Source organism: Harpia harpyja, chromosome 3, assembly GCF_026419915.1.
Source record: "Harpia harpyja isolate bHarHar1 chromosome 3, bHarHar1 primary haplotype, whole genome shotgun sequence".
NCBI lineage: Eukaryota > Metazoa > Chordata > Aves > Accipitriformes > Accipitridae > Harpia > Harpia harpyja.
Window position 1 is genome coordinate 39,329,761 of NC_068942.1, and position 17,417 is coordinate 39,347,177.

Here is a 17,417-nt window from a genome sequence, read left to right on the forward strand (position 1 = left end):
GCCTGCATGAGGGGAGGTAAAGGATTGCTCAGGCTTCTGCATCTCTCTACCCACCTGTCTCTGCAGGACGTTTCACATGTCTGTCACTAAGGGGGTCACCTTTCCCTTGGAGGATGCCATCAGAGCAACCTGAGGACGTGGGAAGAGCAGGCAGACACCGGCTGGGGACAATGTGGCTGGGCAGCGGGGTTGGGTCAGTCCTTTCCTCCTGACACCCAAGGCACCCTTCAGCTCAGCCAGGTCACCTGCTTACCTGGGGCACAGGCCTGTGTCCTCGGCAGGGATTTCGTTCTGTGTGGTCATGCGGGATGGTGCAAGGGCAGCTTGGTGTTACCATACAGACCCCATCCTTGTTTTTTGCAGGCGCAGGTAGGGTATGGGCTTCCTAGGAAGCAGCATTTCTAGTAAATAAAGCTCTGGGAGGGTACAGTCTCCTCCTCTGGGCATAAGAAAAGGAACCTCCACCCTGCTCACCTGTAAGCCCCATTTCAGCTACCAGGTTAGAAAATCAACACAGATTTGTTGAGGCTGAGGTGGGCTGGGTCAGCCTCGGGCCAGGTGCCATCGCTATTAACAAGCCTCAGCACCTGGGGGGTGTCAGGAGGTGAGACCGCCCTGTTCTCCCCAGAAGGTGTCCAAAAGCCCAGGCTCCTTGCCAGGCAGCAGGACGGAAGCCTGCCAATCCCATGATGGATCCGTGTGAGAACTGCTAGCACAGTCCCAAATGTTGACAGCAAAAGGGACCACGTCAGGCTTGGAGAGCAGGGATGCTCTCCTGAGAGCCCTAATAGCACATGTCCTCCTGTAACAAACTCAACATACCCATCAGGTTGCTGCCACGCACCGCCAGTGGCCTGCTCGGCAGCAGTGAGATGCAAAAGCCAATTCTTTTCTCCTTTTTTTTTTTCAAGTTGGCCTGGTAACAGAGAACAGTTGGGAATAATTTGTCTCTGAAAAATGAAGCCCATGTTCTGTTCGCGTTCTTTTGTTCAGGGCTTGTACATATCGACAGTGCAGAGGCTTGTTAGAAATGTGACCCTAAATGGGCAAAAGCCCGGCTTGGCGTGGCGGATCTTGGCTGGGGGCATTTGGAGCAGACCCAGCATAACTGAGTGAGGCTGAAGGTGACTTGTAAAGAAGGTGCCCTCTTGCTTTGCTAATTCTCTTGTTCCGCTCTAATTAGTCGCTGTAGCCAAATTGCTAGGTGTGATTGTCTGGCTGTGTTTCGGGAGGCATAGTGAGGATCAAAAGATCCTAATGTGCCTCTTTTGAGCAGCTCAGAGTTATCCAGTAGACTGCAGAATTAGGAGGATTTGTCAAGATGAAGGGAAATTTGCTCCTGACGGACGGGGTGTTCTGGTCGCTCCGTCCGCATCAGTATTAAAGGAGCCAAAGCCTGAGAACTCGTCCTTTTAAGAGCTCCCCTCTTGCACCCATTTCCCTTGACGTTTTGGAGCGTGCATGAAGGGTGCAGGCCAGAATGTCCCTGGAAGGCAATGCCCGAAGAGCTGGGTGATGTTTCACAGGGGCGAGCAAAGCAGGACCCCCTCCCTCGGGTGAAATCTGGTGGGTGAAGGGAGAAGCCTGGTCACACGGTAGGGGACGGTGCATCACACTGACACAGGGGTAGAAGGCTGCTTCTGGACAAGGTGCTTCAGAGAAAAAGTCAGAACCTCGACTTAAAACTAGTTCTGGCCCAGGACACAAACTGCAGGGCAAGGTCAGGCGTTTCCTTGCATCCGTGGGCGTGTGTAGGGGAAGGGAGCTCTGCAGGGGTCTGTAAAACCCATGTCAGACTAACCCACCATGAATCCCACGTCAAACCCCCTCTTGGCAGTACAGACCCAGCCAAGAAAAGAGAGCTCCTGTCTCTCCCAGCCACTGTTCAATGGCCAGCCCTGTCACAACAGTGTGGCAACATCTCGGTGCTTTACTCCTCTCCACCAAGAAATTCTTATCCACAGAAAGAGATCTTTGCAAGCCCTCATAGCCTCCTCCTGTGGCAAAGTCAGAGCCCTGCTGTACCAGCCCAGCCAGAGGCGGGAGACGGAGCCACCTTTTACCATCTCTGAGAGGGGCTCCTGCTTGGGCTGCCTTCCAGATGTGGAGGGCCTGATTGCAAGGAGTTGTTTCAATGGCCAAGTTCTAACAAACCCACTTGGAGCCTTCTAGAAAATGAAGATTCATTTTCTAGACCCCCTGTTGCCTTGTGTTTCACACAAAATCAGGACAAAACCTATCAGTTTTTGCAGATGTAAATGGACTGTCAGAGGTACAGGCTGACAGCCAGCCAGGTCCCAAGTCGTTACCGATCTGAGCACAGCTGCTCTGCTTTTACAGTTAACGGAAGGATTTAAGTATTTTTTCAGACAGGATGGGACCAGAGCCATGGTGCTACTAGCAGTGTCTTTGTTGTACAGACCCCTGTACAGCCCCTTCATCAGAGGAGCTCATTGCACCTCATAAACTTTCTTCCATGATCTTCCTTCCTCCGAGAGGATGATGTTAGCGGTATTTTGGAGGGGGAGAAGAAACTGAGGCAGAACAGTTCTGACTTGTTCAGAACTGCAGAAGAAATCATAGTGCTGCTGGAAATAAAACATGCAAGTTTGCTTCTAGCCCCTGACACCGAGCATGAGGTCCCAGCACTGAATCAATTCTGCACGCAGCCAGGAAACGGGACAGTCAGGGAGCGGGAGGTGAGGAGCTGTGCGTGTGGGCTGGCGTGACAACCATGCCTCAATGAAAGGACCCGTCAACCCAGGGCTGATGCTGCATCTTTTTATTTTATTTTTATTTTGCTTCACTAAGCAAATGCAGAGCGAGTGATAGGAGGAGGGGAAAAGGTGGCTTGAAAAAACAAAACAAAACAAAAACCAAACAAAAAACAAACAGGAGGGAAGAGGCAGCTGCTGGAGTATAAGGGGAAAGTGAGCTGCTAACAAGAAAGAAGTTCATAGATGCCAAGCCCGCACTATTTCTTAATAAAATACAATATTGAAAATAGGATCTGAGAGTCTCCAAAATACAATATCTTAAGGGATCGGCAATAATACAAAATAAGGTTCATTATGTACAAACGAGTTCTGCTCTTGGTCTCTGTACAACGGTGGGAGTGGGAGGCATGGGGACATGCTCGGTGGAAGTGTTGGGGTGGAGGAGGGCGTGCTTGGACCCGGCAGTGGTTCTCTGTGCTGGGGTGGAGGCGGAGGATGGGGAATGCAGTGGTATCTGGTGACCAGCAGGTCCTGTATGAACCTCAAGAAGAGCAGATCTATGCTGAAGGCCTTCCTCTTCCTCACCCCACTGGCCACGCATGTATGGTTGCAGCTAGCTGTGTCCAAATTTGTCCTAAATGGCTTCAGGGGGCAAAACCAGTTTTCAAAAGGGAGAAGAGAGGGATGTGAGGGCCCTTCCCTCGCTTCTCCCAGTCCTTGAGCAAGAGCCATCCCATCCTTCCTCTCCAGGGAGCCCTCTCCACTCCCAGCCTGAGTGGAGAGGCGAGGCTGGGGCAGTGCAGAGTGAGTCCAGGGTGCTTGAAGAGAAACAAGCCAAAGAGGAGCCTGCTGTGAGAGCTGGCAGAGTGCACAGGGACTCCCATGTACAAACACGGGGCAACCTGCCACATCCCAGATCTCCGACACTCACGTCCCACATTGTCCTTCCATCAAATGGCAGCTGAGGGAACGGAGCGAGGAGACACTTGAGCCTTTCAGCAGGGCTTTTGCCGGGGAGGAAGAAGGGTCAGAAATGGGAGTCTGGGTGCTAAAGAGGATGGCATAGGCTTGAGATGAGGTCATTTCAGCACCAAACTTGGCAAGTCTGGCCTGAAGGGTGGTATGGCAAGAGTTTGCTACTGTTGGTGCCAGCACTTAGAAGGAAGAGGTCTAAAACAGTCTTTGGTCACCCTGGCCAATTCCAACATGCCACCTCTTTCTTGACAGATGTACCTGTCACCAGAGATGCCAGTATGTCCTCAGTGGCTTTCACAACACTGCTGTGCACACGGAGGATGTGAGGGGAACGATGGCTATCCAACAGCCTTCCAATGGGCTGCAGTGCTCTCCTTGGTGGTTCCTAGAAAGACCCCATTTGGCATGAAGCAGAACTGGGGATGGAGAGCTGGGATGGGGATCAGGTTATGGGAGCGGGTTTCTCTCACCCACTCTCGAGGGGGGAGGCCTGCAGAATGGAGAGTGAGAAGGCCACTGACCTGGTTAGCACTGCACTGTAGGGCCCAAGCTAGGAACAGAAAGGGAAATACCACCCCTACCAAAGCAAGGGTGCCGAGGGTGGGGACAGGTGGGTTGTGGGGGAAAATTGTTCTCTATTTCAGAGCTCTGGTTGCCCAGAAGCTGCTGGCTAATTTCTGGTGGTTTATCTGTCTGGGATCTGTCTCCCCCACTCCGTTTGTGTGCAGATCTTTGCAGATAGTTGGCGTGGAATTTATGTAAGTATGTCCCTCAAGAGAAAACTAGAGCAGGAAGAACTAGGTTTTCTCTCAATGGAAGCAGAAGTATACTAACAGATGGAGGGGAAGGAATGAGCTCAAACTCTCCAGAGCCATCTCTCCAGCACCAGCATCACCCACTCCTAAGTCTCCCCAGGCAGGACAGTAAATCCAGCACTCTCTCTTTCCTTCAGGTGCATCTGATGTAGCCAAGGGGTACACGCCTGGGGACAGCCCCCTTGGTCTGGAGGCTTTGGGGAGTGAGCTGAATAGTTTGGGGGCTTCCCCTGATCTCCCTCCACTCCAAGGTGAGCCCACATCCATAGGGTAGTGCTCATTTAAGCAGGAGGTAAGGCCAGGAGAAGAGGGTGTCTCAGGGTTTCGCCAGACATTTATTGCTGGTTCTGGCAGTCCTGCAACTCCCCTCAGAGAGATCAGTACTAACGGGGAGGCATGGGGAAGGGGAGGAGCTGAACCCAAGGCCAGTTTAGGAGTGTCTGAATGCAGTGTCCTCTTCCGCCAAGTCCCCTCAGTTGCTCAGTGAGGAGGGAATCCTGCAATCAGACAGATGAGGCCTTGAGGTCCAGCAGCTGCTACAAGTATTCAGCTGTCTCACTGGAGCTTGTCTCCCTGAGGAAAAGAATAGACAAGGCATCAGGTGAGGTTCATTGCAGCCTCCTGTGCAAATTCACCTCTGTGTGCCCAGCCGGTTTGCTCTGACCAGGATGGAGCCCTTCCCCAGGGCACGGAATGACCAGCAAGCCTGGGACCACCTGAATCACCCAGTCCTCCTCAGCTCTATGTCAGTGGGACACTGCTTTATGGAGTCCGAAAGTTTTACTCTAGAAAACAAACTTGGTTTTATGCTCCATACCAGCATTGGCCTCCTCCAGTCACTGCTCTTTAGCTAATTGCCTGTCCTGGGCACCTCAGCTGTCCTTAACTTGCAGCAGAGGGGACAGGCCTGCTGCTCACTCCCAGACACCATGCTGTGTTTTCGGCTTGGAGGGTGGCCCCCATCTGCTTACCTCTCATGGAATTGCTCTTTGAGGTGGGTGAGAGTTGGGTCAGTTCGGTTCTGGTCAGGACCCTCCAGCTGGGATTTGCTCAGGTATTTGGACGTCTCGTGTGTCCTGGCCAAATGAGGCCTTCCCTCCTCAGATTTCCCTTTTTCAGCCTCCCACCCCTCAGGATGGTCCATGGTTAGGAAGGAGCTATAGCTCTCTTCTAAGGAGCCAGCACCCTCATCATAGAAAAGGAGGCTCCGTGACTGAACTGGAAAAAAGGAGAGCATTGGTTAATAATGAGGACAAAGTCTCTTGCAATGGGCATGGGTCACGGTGGTGGTTTCAGCACATTCTCACACAGCTATGGCCTTGTCCGTGTGTAACTGTGCAGTAGGCCTGCTCTGCAGGATACCCACCTCCCCACAGTCTCAGGAGGCAAACGCTCCCCTGGACACACAGCCTCTTCAGAAGACAATCCATCTGCCCTGGGATTTTTCCCTTGTGTTCCTTCTTTTGACACTTGTCGTGTTTTGGGACAATGGTTAGCAGAGAACGACAACTGGCCCAAACAAGGTGCTGTTATCAGAGTTTGTACCACTGACAGGCCAGGAATCTCCCCTCACCAGAGCCCCAGCATATGCAGTAGGTACTGAGGGGAGGATGCTACCCCTGAACCAGGAGTGTCGAGAGAAGAGTTGGAAATGGTTTGACAGGGTGAAATGGAGGAACAACATTAGACTCACTCTTACTAGTTGTGTAAATGTCTGGTGCTGGTGTTGCTTTCACTGTCTGTGATGCTGAAGAGAACTCAGGGAGACAGGGCATCAGGGATCCCAGGATCAGAACAAAGCAGAGTGCCAGCACCTAGAGAGGAGACCAGCACAGAGTTAGTGTCGCTAGCCATGAGGGAACACTCCTCCCGCAGCACAAAACCACGAGGCTGTGTGAGAACATGTGGTCAGGCTGACAACCAGGTCGCTGTGGTCCCCCAGGGAGGGAAAGGGCTTGCTCTGCTAACTCTGCTGCAAATCTAAGAAGGGAAGTCAGAAGCTTCCTCATTTTGCTTTATTTGAAGTATTTCTGGTTCAATGGTGAGAACTTGCCTGTCCAACTGATGAGAAACGGTAGAAGGCATAGCTGGGGAACAAGTTGAGAAAGAGGGAGACTCAACAGAAGGCATGAACTCTGCCTTGACCAAAGGGGACCTGACCATTGGCTCAGTAGGAGCTGTAGTGTGCTGTAAGAAAACAAGCTCACTGGGAGAAATCTGTGAGGTACCACAGCACATAGCAAAGTGAAGCTGCTGTCCATGCAAGGACAGAAATGACAGCAGAACTGTAGCCACCTAATACCTGATAGCAAGGATGGAGATTCCAAGGAAAGGGTTAAATTTATGCTTGACATGCACGTATACAGGACCATGTGTCCGTGCCTTCTGCTGTCAGGCAGATCTGTCAGAGCTACTGGGCAGTGATAAAAGGAGAGAGGCAGATGAAATCTCCCTGGAAATCCCCCTCTGGTAGGTCTGCACCTGTCTGTAAATTCTGCCGTAATAGTAAAGCTTCAGAGTGATATGCCAGTGCTGATTGCAAGGGACTCTACAGAGTCTAGGGAACTACCAGTACAGTGCAAGAGGGGACACATGAGAAATTATACAGAGCCAAATGCTTATTACCTGAATACCCATGTGCCATGGGTTGTATATAACTAGCTACCACCAGCTCAGTGCTCAGACTGAGTAGTCAAAGAGGCAATGCGTCTCTTGGTGATTTCTACTACCTACGTGTAAACTAGCTAAGTCTGACCTGTGGGGCCACCTGTGGGGACAGCCAGCAATTGCTTGACTGCTTTTCAGAATAGCCATCTATTTTGGAATAGCCGTGCCTGAGTAATGCCCAGAAGCGGGTACATCAAGGTAATTTTGACCACCAGTGGAGTCCAGGAGATGTGGAAGATCAAATAATAGCACAGGGATACTATGTTATGTAAAGAGGGATTTTAATTGTCCAGACTCTTCATGGCTGGTTTTAAAGTAAGGAAATGAAATGTGGACAGCATAGACACTGTCTAAGCACATCATATCAGGCACACAAGGCATTTAGAACCCTTATTCCACAAAAACAGGGGAAAAAATAAATTCTGAATAGATGTTGCTTGGAATTATCACAGCCAAACACACAACTTCCAAAAAGGGGAGACAGCCCTGTGAAGCTTGTTCTTCTCTTCTAAAACAAAACAGGCTTTATGGGCTGGGAAAGAGCAGTATAAATAACATCTTGCTTTAATATGGCTTTCAACTCGGGCTTTGCAAACCAGCATTGTTTTCACTCTGTTTAGGTTCAGGTTAACTCTGATTGATGTTCTGATTCGGTTCTAGTTCAAACTCTGTAACACTTCATAACAATAACTCTTGGTTTGACTCTGAGTACCATTCATCTCACAGCTTTTGACCATCTCACCATTTTGACCTCTTAAAAAGCAAGGGAAACTAAGCTAGAGGAAACCACTGCAAAACCAGTTGGAAAGATGGAGGCAAAATTAATAAAAAAAAGACGTCCTGAGAGCATAGTTATCAAATGGTTCACTGTCAAACTGGGAGGAAGTAGCAGATGGAGTAGCAGAGAGATCCGTTATGGCTCTGGCAAGATTCAACATTTTTAAGCTTGGCTTGGATGATGGACTGTATCAAATCTGCAGATGGGAAAGACTACAAGCAGACTGGCTTTTGGTCAGGATTCAAATTCAGAATGCTCTTGACCATGGGGAGAAGTGGTCCAAGAGAACAGTGGGCAGATCCATACAGACAAATACCAGGACCTGCTGAGACCTGCGAGGTGGCAGGACTGATTAACAGAGGAAACACCACATGTCAGCGACTATGTGGCCTGGCAGCTGTTCTACAGAAGAGGATCTGGGAGTTAAAATGGAGCACAATGCAGGCACAAGTTGGTGTCACTTTGCAAAGGGCAAATCTCCACTCAGGGAGTATGAACAGGCTTTCTGGCTGGCTCTGTACCAGCTTTCAGGTGGAACAGTGTCCAGCTTTGGGCCCCATACTTCCAAAAAGATGCGGGGCAATCAGAGAAAATCTTGAAGAGAGCTCTGGGAACAAGCAGTGATTCAGTAACTCAGCCTACAAGGGAAGACTGAAGAAATTGTGGTGATTTAGCAGAGCAGACTGAAGGGAGTTGCTCAAAAACAATAGTTTTCAAACATGTAATATGCAGGAGCACAAAGGGAGGGTAAACTGATCTTGCTTACTGTGAGCAGAAGCTGTAATCGGTTTAAGCTGTTGCAAGGAAGATTGACATGAGATAGCAAGAAAGCTTTATCTGTGAAAGATAACAAAGCACTGGAATAGTTTGCCTGAGGAGGCTGAGGACTGCTCATCGCTGGAGGCTTTCAAGAACTGGCTGGACAAATGTCCAGCAGGAATGACACAGGGCTAAAAGAGAAGGATGCTCTGACCCACTCCCATGCTGCAAGGCATGATGATTCTACATATCTGTTGTGATAAGGAGTGCTGTATTTGAAAATGGAAAATGGGAACTTGGAGGCCTTTGAGAGGAACTGGCCAAAGATAGAAAAGCAAATTACAAATTCCTGAAATGCTTCAAAGCTAGGAAGCCTGAGAGAGTGGTGTGTGGGCTGGGATGCTATGGAACGAAGAAAGCAGCAAGGAGAGATAAGACATTGTTGGGAAGCTAAATTAGGTATTTTATCAGCCTATAGTGCAGGGAATGTCTAGAAGGCACCTCTTCTGGACTTGCTCATTTCAGGTAGTAGCGATGAAGAATAGAATTGCTGGAGCCGGGGGTGCTCTGATGAGCTGCTGCATTAAGGAGCAATGAGTCACTGGGCCCAGCTGGGTCACACCCGAAAATGTGGAAAGAACTTGGGAATGAAGCCACAGAACAGCCAACAGAAAAGAAAGTAATTAAAATCTGGTCTGACATGGGGGCAGCAAAGAGTAGCAAAAGTTTGAGCAGATTTTAAAAGGAGAAAGTGCTGGAAATTACAGAGCAGGGGCTCTGGAACCCAGGAAACTGAACCAAGAGCGAAAAACAACCCCTCAGGACGCTGAGGGTGCTGAGAAAGTGGGGCAAGCACCTCACCATCTGTTTGTATTTCATGACTGTTAACAGTACAGAAGTGATAACTAGATACAGATAACTTTGACAAATTTGTCACAAGCAGCTACTCCAACAATCCTGCAAAGACATCACAGGGTTGAAGGTTATATTTTTACCATGGATCAGAAACTTTCCCCTGGCAAAAAATGAGGCTAAGAATAAGCAATTGACTCTATTTATGGCCACACACTGGCATGCCCCAAAACTCTGCAGTGAAGCCAATATTGCTTAACCATGATCCTCCACTATGAGAAAGGAGAGGCAAACAGGGATTACCAAAACCAACAGACAAGCCTGAATCATTCTGTTTAGTCAAAAGGGCAAGCGAAGAGAATTCCAGCTGGATTTAACAAAGCCTGATGTGCAGGCATAGCAAGAACAGATGCCATTTCTTGCTGATAAACACAAGGTAATGCCCACTGGGAGGAATACTTGAACTGTTCATCTGCCCTGCTGAGTTAAACATTGAGCATTACCAACTCAGCAAAAGAAAACTCTACCCATTACGATGGAAGCTCATTGAAAATTTTTGCTGAATGGCTGATAGCTAATGAAAAGGAAACAAAGTGCTGTTTTGCCCAAATAACAAGACAGTGAAAATGCAGGAATTATTCTAATGCTGTTGCATAAAAACCTGACACTACCGATGTATGTATGACACAGGGCCCAGCTCTGGTGACTCTAACACAAAAGGAGAGAGCAGATGTAACTGGCAACAGAGCCAGGCAGCGGGGAAGAGGGCACTAACAGGCAATCGACAAAGCTGTCTGGGGAAGCATGGTCAATAAGGAAGATGGAAATGAAGCTTATACCATTAGACAGGTCCCGGTCTGCGTGGAAGCCATTTTGTAAGGTCTGGAGACTTTCCCAGCTACCAGAGCCTGCAGCTTCTGTAACTGCTGGAGCAGAGTCCTGGGACAGGAAACAACCCAAATCAAAACTTGATAAGGAGGTAGCAGCCAGTCAGTGATGCAAGAATACCACCACCCCCTTCATATTTCACCCTGATTTTCCCTTCTTGTGAAAACAAGTATCTCCCCCTTGCTATATCTTGCCCAAGTTCTCCAACCAAACAGGCTTGGGAAGCAAGAAACAAATAAGGGTGAGTTTGAGATATAAAGTGTGCAGGAACTGTGGGAGGAACGCCCCAAGGTGCTGTTACGTTGAGGTAATGCCCTCCGTCTCCTCACCAGTAGATCCACCACAACCTTCACTGCAACCACCCACCACCGCAGCCACAGCCCATTCATTTAGGGCTCCTGGGTGCCTCAAAGCCCATCTGGTCATCTCCCAGAGCAATGGAGAGGCAGGCTACTGTGAAAACCAAGCTCTGGGATGGAGGCTGGACTCTGTAGTCAGGTCAGACATTGAGCACAGGCCCGCCTGCTCCCACTTCACTCAGAGACACACACTCTGCAGCTTGACCTGTGCCCCAAACCATATGGTAGAGAAAGAAATAAAAACCAGTTTTGATTCCCTCCAGCTTCTTCAGTCTCGGCAAACTCTGCAGAGGGATGTGGGCAAAGCCAAATCTTGAGTTCAGCAATTAATTCACTCTCTGACTGCCCCAGCTGGAACACATGCTAAGGTCTCTCTGCCCCACTTAACTGAACAAGGGCATCAGCACACATAAACACAAAACAGAGGTAGGTGTGTTACTAAGAGTCACCAAACGCTTCACTGGGCTAGTGAAGAAATCTGGGATGAGGGAGACTACAGAGCACACAGTTCCCAAGGGCTGCAAATTACCGAAATGCAGACTACTGTATGTTTCCCCTTGGGAGCACTGACTGTTTTACACAAATATGTTTGAGCTTTTATAAAATGCCAGGTCCTGAAGCCAGGAGATTGCAGGAGAATCCCAGCTTTATCTCTTTCCAAATCCTCTTCTGCTCCTTGTACACGTGGAGAGAAGCACAGAGCGTCCCCCTGGCAGTGCTCAAAAACCAAACCCAATTAGAAAGAACACAATGTGTATTTTGAAAAAAAAAAACCAAACAACTCTCTTGGCTTTTAGGCCAATCTCCTGATTTTGCAGGGTGAGGCTCATGCTTTTTCAGCAGCAGGGCTGCCTGCACTCCCAGAGAGGCTGGGCAGCCGGCTGTGCCCCACGGATGAGAGCAGCTGGGCAGCCATGTCTCCAGCAGATGGGAGGCTGCAGCCACCTCAGGCTGACCATGCCTGACAGCCCCTGGTCACAGCACCAGTGGCTGGCCTAGACGCCGGGGCCACAGCACTCGTGTCATGGATGGGAGGAAGGAGTGTGGCAGAGCCTCAAGGAGTACTCCATGAGCTGTAGTGGCAGAGGAGGGGTGGGTAGGGGGACTGGCTCTCTGGCTGTGGTTCTCCCCTTCAATTCGAGCTGGGGGTGATAGAAATGGGGATATAGAAATGAGTGTCCTGCTCACCAGCCCTGCAGCTGACCCTGCCCTTGCTCACACCTGCTGCACCCAGTAAGAGGGAGCAGAGCTGGGCCTTCCTCCAGCTTCTGCTGCCCATCCCCACTGAAGGCGTGGGAGTCTTCATTATTTGCTTCCAAGGAAGCAAATTCCCCTGGTGATCAGTTGGCCAGCTCTGCATTTCAGGAGCACAAGTGCTCACCAGATTCTTGGGCAAGGGAGCCAGGAGCGTGCTTTGGGGCTGTGGGAGCAGCTTGCTCCTTCCAGGTGAGCAGCAGCAGCAAATAGGAGGGAGATTCTCCAGGCTTGCTTTGCAAGGGGAAGAGGCAGGGCAAGGCCTGGGGTACCACATGCACAGGGAGTTGCCCTGGATTTGGTGGGAGCTGGGATCTCTACCTTTATTAGAGGAATGGGCTCTCCCTGTATTCACCAAGTCTGTTCAGTTCTTTCTCAAGAGAAACCTGAAACAGCCATATTATGCCCAGGGCTTCGTATTCCTCCAAAGAGCCCAAGAACAGAAACAGTGGGTCTGAGAGGTTGGAGTGACAGGCCTCCCTCGATGCAGCTGCCCTGCAGACAGCCAGAGGCCTGGAGGGCAATGGGGAGGGCAGCATGAGCCCAAAGGGCTGCAGGGAGAAGGAGGAAGAGACGTGAGAAACGCGCCTTCCCTCCCGCCCCTTGCTGCAGCGCGGCCTGGCCGTCCCAACACAAACATTCCAGGCTCGCTAACCAAACCCAGCTGCCTCGCTGCTGCCACGGGCCGAAAACCAGCGCCTTGCCGAGCAGCGCATGTCCCGCCAGGAGCTGGGGGAGCCTGCCTTTTTCCTCTCACCCCCCCTGCCCCAGTGCTCCCCTGGCTTCCCTTCCTCCCCACCCTGCTCTACCCACAGAGGGTCAGGTCTAGCCCTTCTTACCTGTTTGCGTTTTCTAAGGTCTCCACTTTTTTCCAGAGTTCATTGTTTTCTGTTGTGTATGTCTCAACCCTGCGGGAATAAAACCCATAGCCAGTTAGTTACAAAGGCCAGGCAGATAAAGAAAATTTAGTCCTTGCCTCTCTTGGGGTGTCGAGGCTCAGTGGCCTCATCCATCACTTGCAGATATGGTCCTGGAGCCAGATGTTCCTGGCCCGTCTGGTTGCAGCCAGCCCCGACAGACCAGAGATGAGATTGCAGGTGGACAGTTACGTGTGACAGTCCCCAGTTCAGGCTTTCCCAACGGCTGGGAGAGCCAGTGGCACCTGGTTACAGGCAGGTTAAGTCAGGACAGCCCCAGAGTTATGCAGGCATTTCCATCACTTCCAAACGCCCCTTAGGAGCATGGGAAAGGAACAGGGGGACAAATTCAAACCTCTCCCACTCAGACTGAGAACCTGCCCTGGGTGGGCGCCTTGCATATTGAAAACCAGGCAGTTCTGTGCAAATGCTGGGACAGCTCCGACTGCAGGCACTTGAGGGCAGCAGAGAACCTGCAGGCTCCCTCCCACTGCTTCGGAAGGGAAAGTGGTTAGGCTGCAGTTGGGACGAGGGAAGGGGAATGTCTCCAGGCCCGGAGGAAGGCAGGCCAGGGACACAGCCTGATCCTGCTGGAGGTTTCCAGCACGGCCTCCGAATCAGGCGTTCCGTGTAAAAACTGGGCTTGCAGCAAAGGTGTCAAACTGAATGGTGAAGGGCCCAAGTACAGGTTTTGACAAACCAGCTGTTACAGGAAGCCAAGTTGACCAAAGACTTGTTCCATTAAAAAAATTCACTGAATACTGCTTTTGGTTCACATTTAAACCTGGCATTGTTTGAAAGCCATCTGTCACAGCAATGCGCTAGTGTAACAAACCGCTGAGTACATACAGGCACCACAGCCACATCTGGGGAAGAGGCCCAAGCACAGAAAGCCCTGGACCTGCCACTTAAGCGAGGCCAGCCAACTTCCCAGGCCCAGCTTGAAAGATCTGGGTGTCAGTGTGGGACACTAGCTGGAGGTGATGTGCTCTGATGCTTGGAGACACACATGCACGCTGAGGTGCTGCTTATGGAAGGGCATGAGAACTTGAAGGTGCCTTGAGTAATCTGTTTCTATTCAGCATTTCTGCACACTTACAGAGAATAAACAAATAGCGTCAGGGAGAAGAGTTAATTAAAATTGGGTTTGGGGGTTGTTTTTTTCCATTTTGCTGATCTCAGGTGGTGTTAATAACAGGAAAGAAGATGGTATTTAAACAGAAATGTGAATTTGCACCTGGATCCTGGCATTCTTCTTTGCCTGGGAATGCCCATCAGGGGCTGCTAGTACAGAAGGGATCACAGGATCAGGCCCTCAAGAGTTTTCTACCCTGTCAGTGATATGTGATGTCACCTTAGGCCTATGCCTGCCATACATGCAGGACCTCAGGGTTTCAAGAAGAAAAACAAGCTCATGCAGGGAACAGTGGAAGGGGAGGGAGTGCGGGGAATAACTGTAGTCAAGGTTTTTCTTGCTATCAAGTACTTGTATGTCCACCCTCATGGGAAGAGAGGGGGAAAAGCCATGGTCAGTGCCCTTAGAGGGCCTGCTGCTTACGGGACAGACAAAATATAAGCAACTTCTAGTGGGGAAACATGACTCTTACCCAAAATCCCACCTTGTTGGCAGCCAAAATGGCCTCTGTTCTGCAGGGGACCAGCCAAACTAAGCAGTTGGAAACACAAGCTTTCTAGAGCAATCTTTATCCTGCAAGAGGATTTCTAGGAGGGAGGGGAGTAGGGGCAGGATCCCAAACCAAACTTCTGTGCAGCCAGCCTTGCAAGGAATCGTACTCTTTGAGCAATCCAGAGACAAAAGCACTAGAAAGGGGGACTGTGCATGGACAGGGCTCCTTTTTCAAAGGTAAGACTGAGAAGAAGAAACTTACTTTTTCTCTAGACACTCCACATATTCTTTCTTTTTCCTGCGACTCTCCTGAGCAGAGATCTGTGAGGGGAGCAGCCATCAGAGAGGAGTCAGTATCATAAGCCTCTAGACATTTCTTTGTGGCTCCCTCATCTTGTCTGTTCCCTGCACACACAGCACCCTAAAGGTAAATGGGGAAGTCGCCTTCCAGTCTGCCATTCCTACTGGTCTCCAGGCCAAAACTGGAGGGATGGATGCTGTAGGTATGCAGCCTTCTTTGGCCTGTAGGCCACAACCATTCGTTGCAGTATGCCTGACCCCCTTGCTGCTGAGAGCATCTTTAGGGTTGCTTTGAACTCCTCTGACTCACATGGGTACGTGCTGTGGCCATCCAGGCAGATTCTGCCCCAGACCACTTCTGAGTCACCGGGTGACTAATTCAGGGTCTCACCATTTCTCCCATGGGATGCTTTCTAATCACAGTCTAAAGTCTCACAGCCTCTGCCTGGCTAATGAGCTCTGTGCATCACCCGTCCTGCACCACACAATGGCTCTTGTTTCCCTGCCCCCACAGCAAGGCCTGACCAGGCTGGTTTGTCTGATCCATGATGCCTTAGCTTGTGGGCCCCATCCCAGGCCACACACTCCCAGGAGCTGGGCTGGAAGCCACACTTCCCAGACATATGCATGCAGAGATGCCCCATGGTACCATTTCTGTGGGCTGAGCAGCTTGTGCCAGTGTACCAAAGGCAGGATCCCACCTCTTCTGAGCTGCACTGCAGCTGAGGAGGTGAGGGTAACTATAGCACTGGTCAGCTGAGGATGCTCTGGAATCATGGGAACTGCATGATTACGTTTTTTGCAGTCACCTTGTTCTTGATTTTCCTCCTGACCCTCTTCAGTGCTTTCTCCTCTGCTTTGGTGAGGGGCAGCTTGGTAGGAATGGGGTAGCCCTCAGCAATCAAGGTGCGTTTCTCCTCTTCAGTCAAGAGCAGTGGGCCAGAGGTCCCTTGCAACTTCTGAAACACACAGAGAGCAGCCGTCAGCATCAGCAAGGAGTTCTATCCCGGTGATCCTCCTTAAAGCCCTGCAGAGCGGCTAGGGTCTCAGTACAAATAGATGCAGGGCAGTGCTCTTTCCTGCTCTCAACCTGATCCTGGGGGCACAGCTCAGCAGCTGTCTTCCTCTTTTACTTGGCAGGGCATCTGCTCCTTCACGGCGAGGCTGGCTACACACTTGCACTACATGACCCCGCCAAAGAACTTTTGGGTGATGGTTAAAACACAGTCTGGTTATGGGAATTCTCAGTTATTCCCTTCTCTACCATTAACCTCCTCAGAAAGTCCTCCAGTGCATCGGCCACTTGCCAAAGTACGGAGTGAAAGACAGCACTTGCTAAAACAAGGTAGCTGCTGGTAGGAATTGTGCAAGACTCATTGCACTCCTCCTCACTCCTGTGAGCACCATCCTGTCCCCACATCCCTGTGCTAAGACATCACATTGCCCTGCCAGCGCATTTCAGCTGGGAGACCTTAACAAGGGCAGGATCCTCCACATGAGCCTCATAAAGCCTCCAACCCCCTCCGAGCACCAAGGAGCCCTGTGTCCCAGTGACATCCTGCTGCCTCCTTACGTGTGGTGCTGTGAGGAGAGGTGAGGAGGAGATGGCAGTAGAGGAGCGAGCAGCAGGTCGGGCTGGGCTGGAGGGAGGCAGGGACCTGGGGCTTTGAGATCCATCACTGTCACTGCCGTGGCTGCTGGGTGGAGTTGGAGGCATCTGCACCAGGTCATCTACTGCAAAATAAGGAGATCAAGTCAATGGCTCTCATGTCAGCCTGTTCGTACAGAAATGGGGCCCTGAGTAGCAACAGGAAAAGGCACTGCCATAGCACAGGACTGAAAGGAGCCGGTGATGAGTCTCACAAAACAGGGTGGGTCTGAGAACAAGGCTGGACTGAGCACTGCCTAATACAGAGGTGAGGCTGACCTCAAATGTGCTAAACTAGGAACTGCAGGAGTCAGAGAGCTGGCAGGGGCTTTGCCAAGACACTGAAGGTATTTACAAAGCAATAAGGTACTCCGGTGTCAACCAAAATGGAGTACAAAGCCTGTGATATTTTGCTCCATAGCCTGTTCACAAGTACAGGAAGTTCTATAAGAGAAGAGCTCTTCCAAAAGCACCACAGGGCTCACACACTTGCCAGCACACTTGATCCAAAGGGGCTCCGGTCACTCAGTTGGTTCCCAAGCACTTGAAAACTGTCCCCACTTTGTACTGGAGAGCCCTGGGGGCCTTAATGGAGGTGGGAATATGCCTAAGGAATGTCTTTCTGTGGCAGTGGGAGTTCCTATAGTGCTTTCATTTGTGCATCAGCAGATTTTCAGATGCTTGGGTTTCTTTCAAATTAAACTGGATCCTGAATTTCCTGACTTTCAGATGGTTGTTTTTGGATAACACTACAGTCTCTCTGAGGATTTTAAAGGCACTCTTGCATATTTCCAACTCTGAAGTAGCCTGTTCTGCCTGGGAGTCCCTGTCTGAACAATTCTGTGCATGGCTGCTGGACCA

The 17,417-nt window shown here is 50.5% G+C and overlaps 1 protein-coding gene across 3 annotated transcripts in view; it reads right to left on the minus strand.

Moving 5' to 3' along the window:
* Nucleotides 1-2,767: 2,767 nt before the first annotated feature.
* CREB3L1 (cAMP responsive element binding protein 3 like 1) overlaps nucleotides 2,768-17,417 on the minus strand; it is a 46,959-nt gene continuing 32,309 nt past the window's right edge. The window contains exons 5-12 of one of the 3 annotated variants that reach the window (XM_052782087.1): nucleotides 16,482-16,642; nucleotides 15,718-15,867; nucleotides 14,871-14,929; nucleotides 12,904-12,972; nucleotides 10,403-10,502; nucleotides 6,207-6,321; nucleotides 5,479-5,725; nucleotides 2,768-5,080 (exon numbers count right to left, since the gene is read on the minus strand). In XM_052782087.1, the coding sequence (XP_052638047.1) occupies nucleotides 5,044-5,080; nucleotides 5,479-5,725; nucleotides 6,207-6,321; nucleotides 10,403-10,502; nucleotides 12,904-12,972; nucleotides 14,871-14,929; nucleotides 15,718-15,867; nucleotides 16,482-16,642 (938 nt within the window). In that variant the 3' untranslated portion in view covers nucleotides 2,768-5,043. Of the gene's footprint in view, nucleotides 5,081-5,478; nucleotides 5,726-6,200; nucleotides 6,322-10,402; nucleotides 10,503-12,903; nucleotides 12,973-14,870; nucleotides 14,930-15,717; nucleotides 15,868-16,481; nucleotides 16,643-17,417 lie in introns of all 3 variants that reach the window. The other 2 variants (XM_052782086.1, XM_052782085.1) reach the window with 2 other exon arrangements.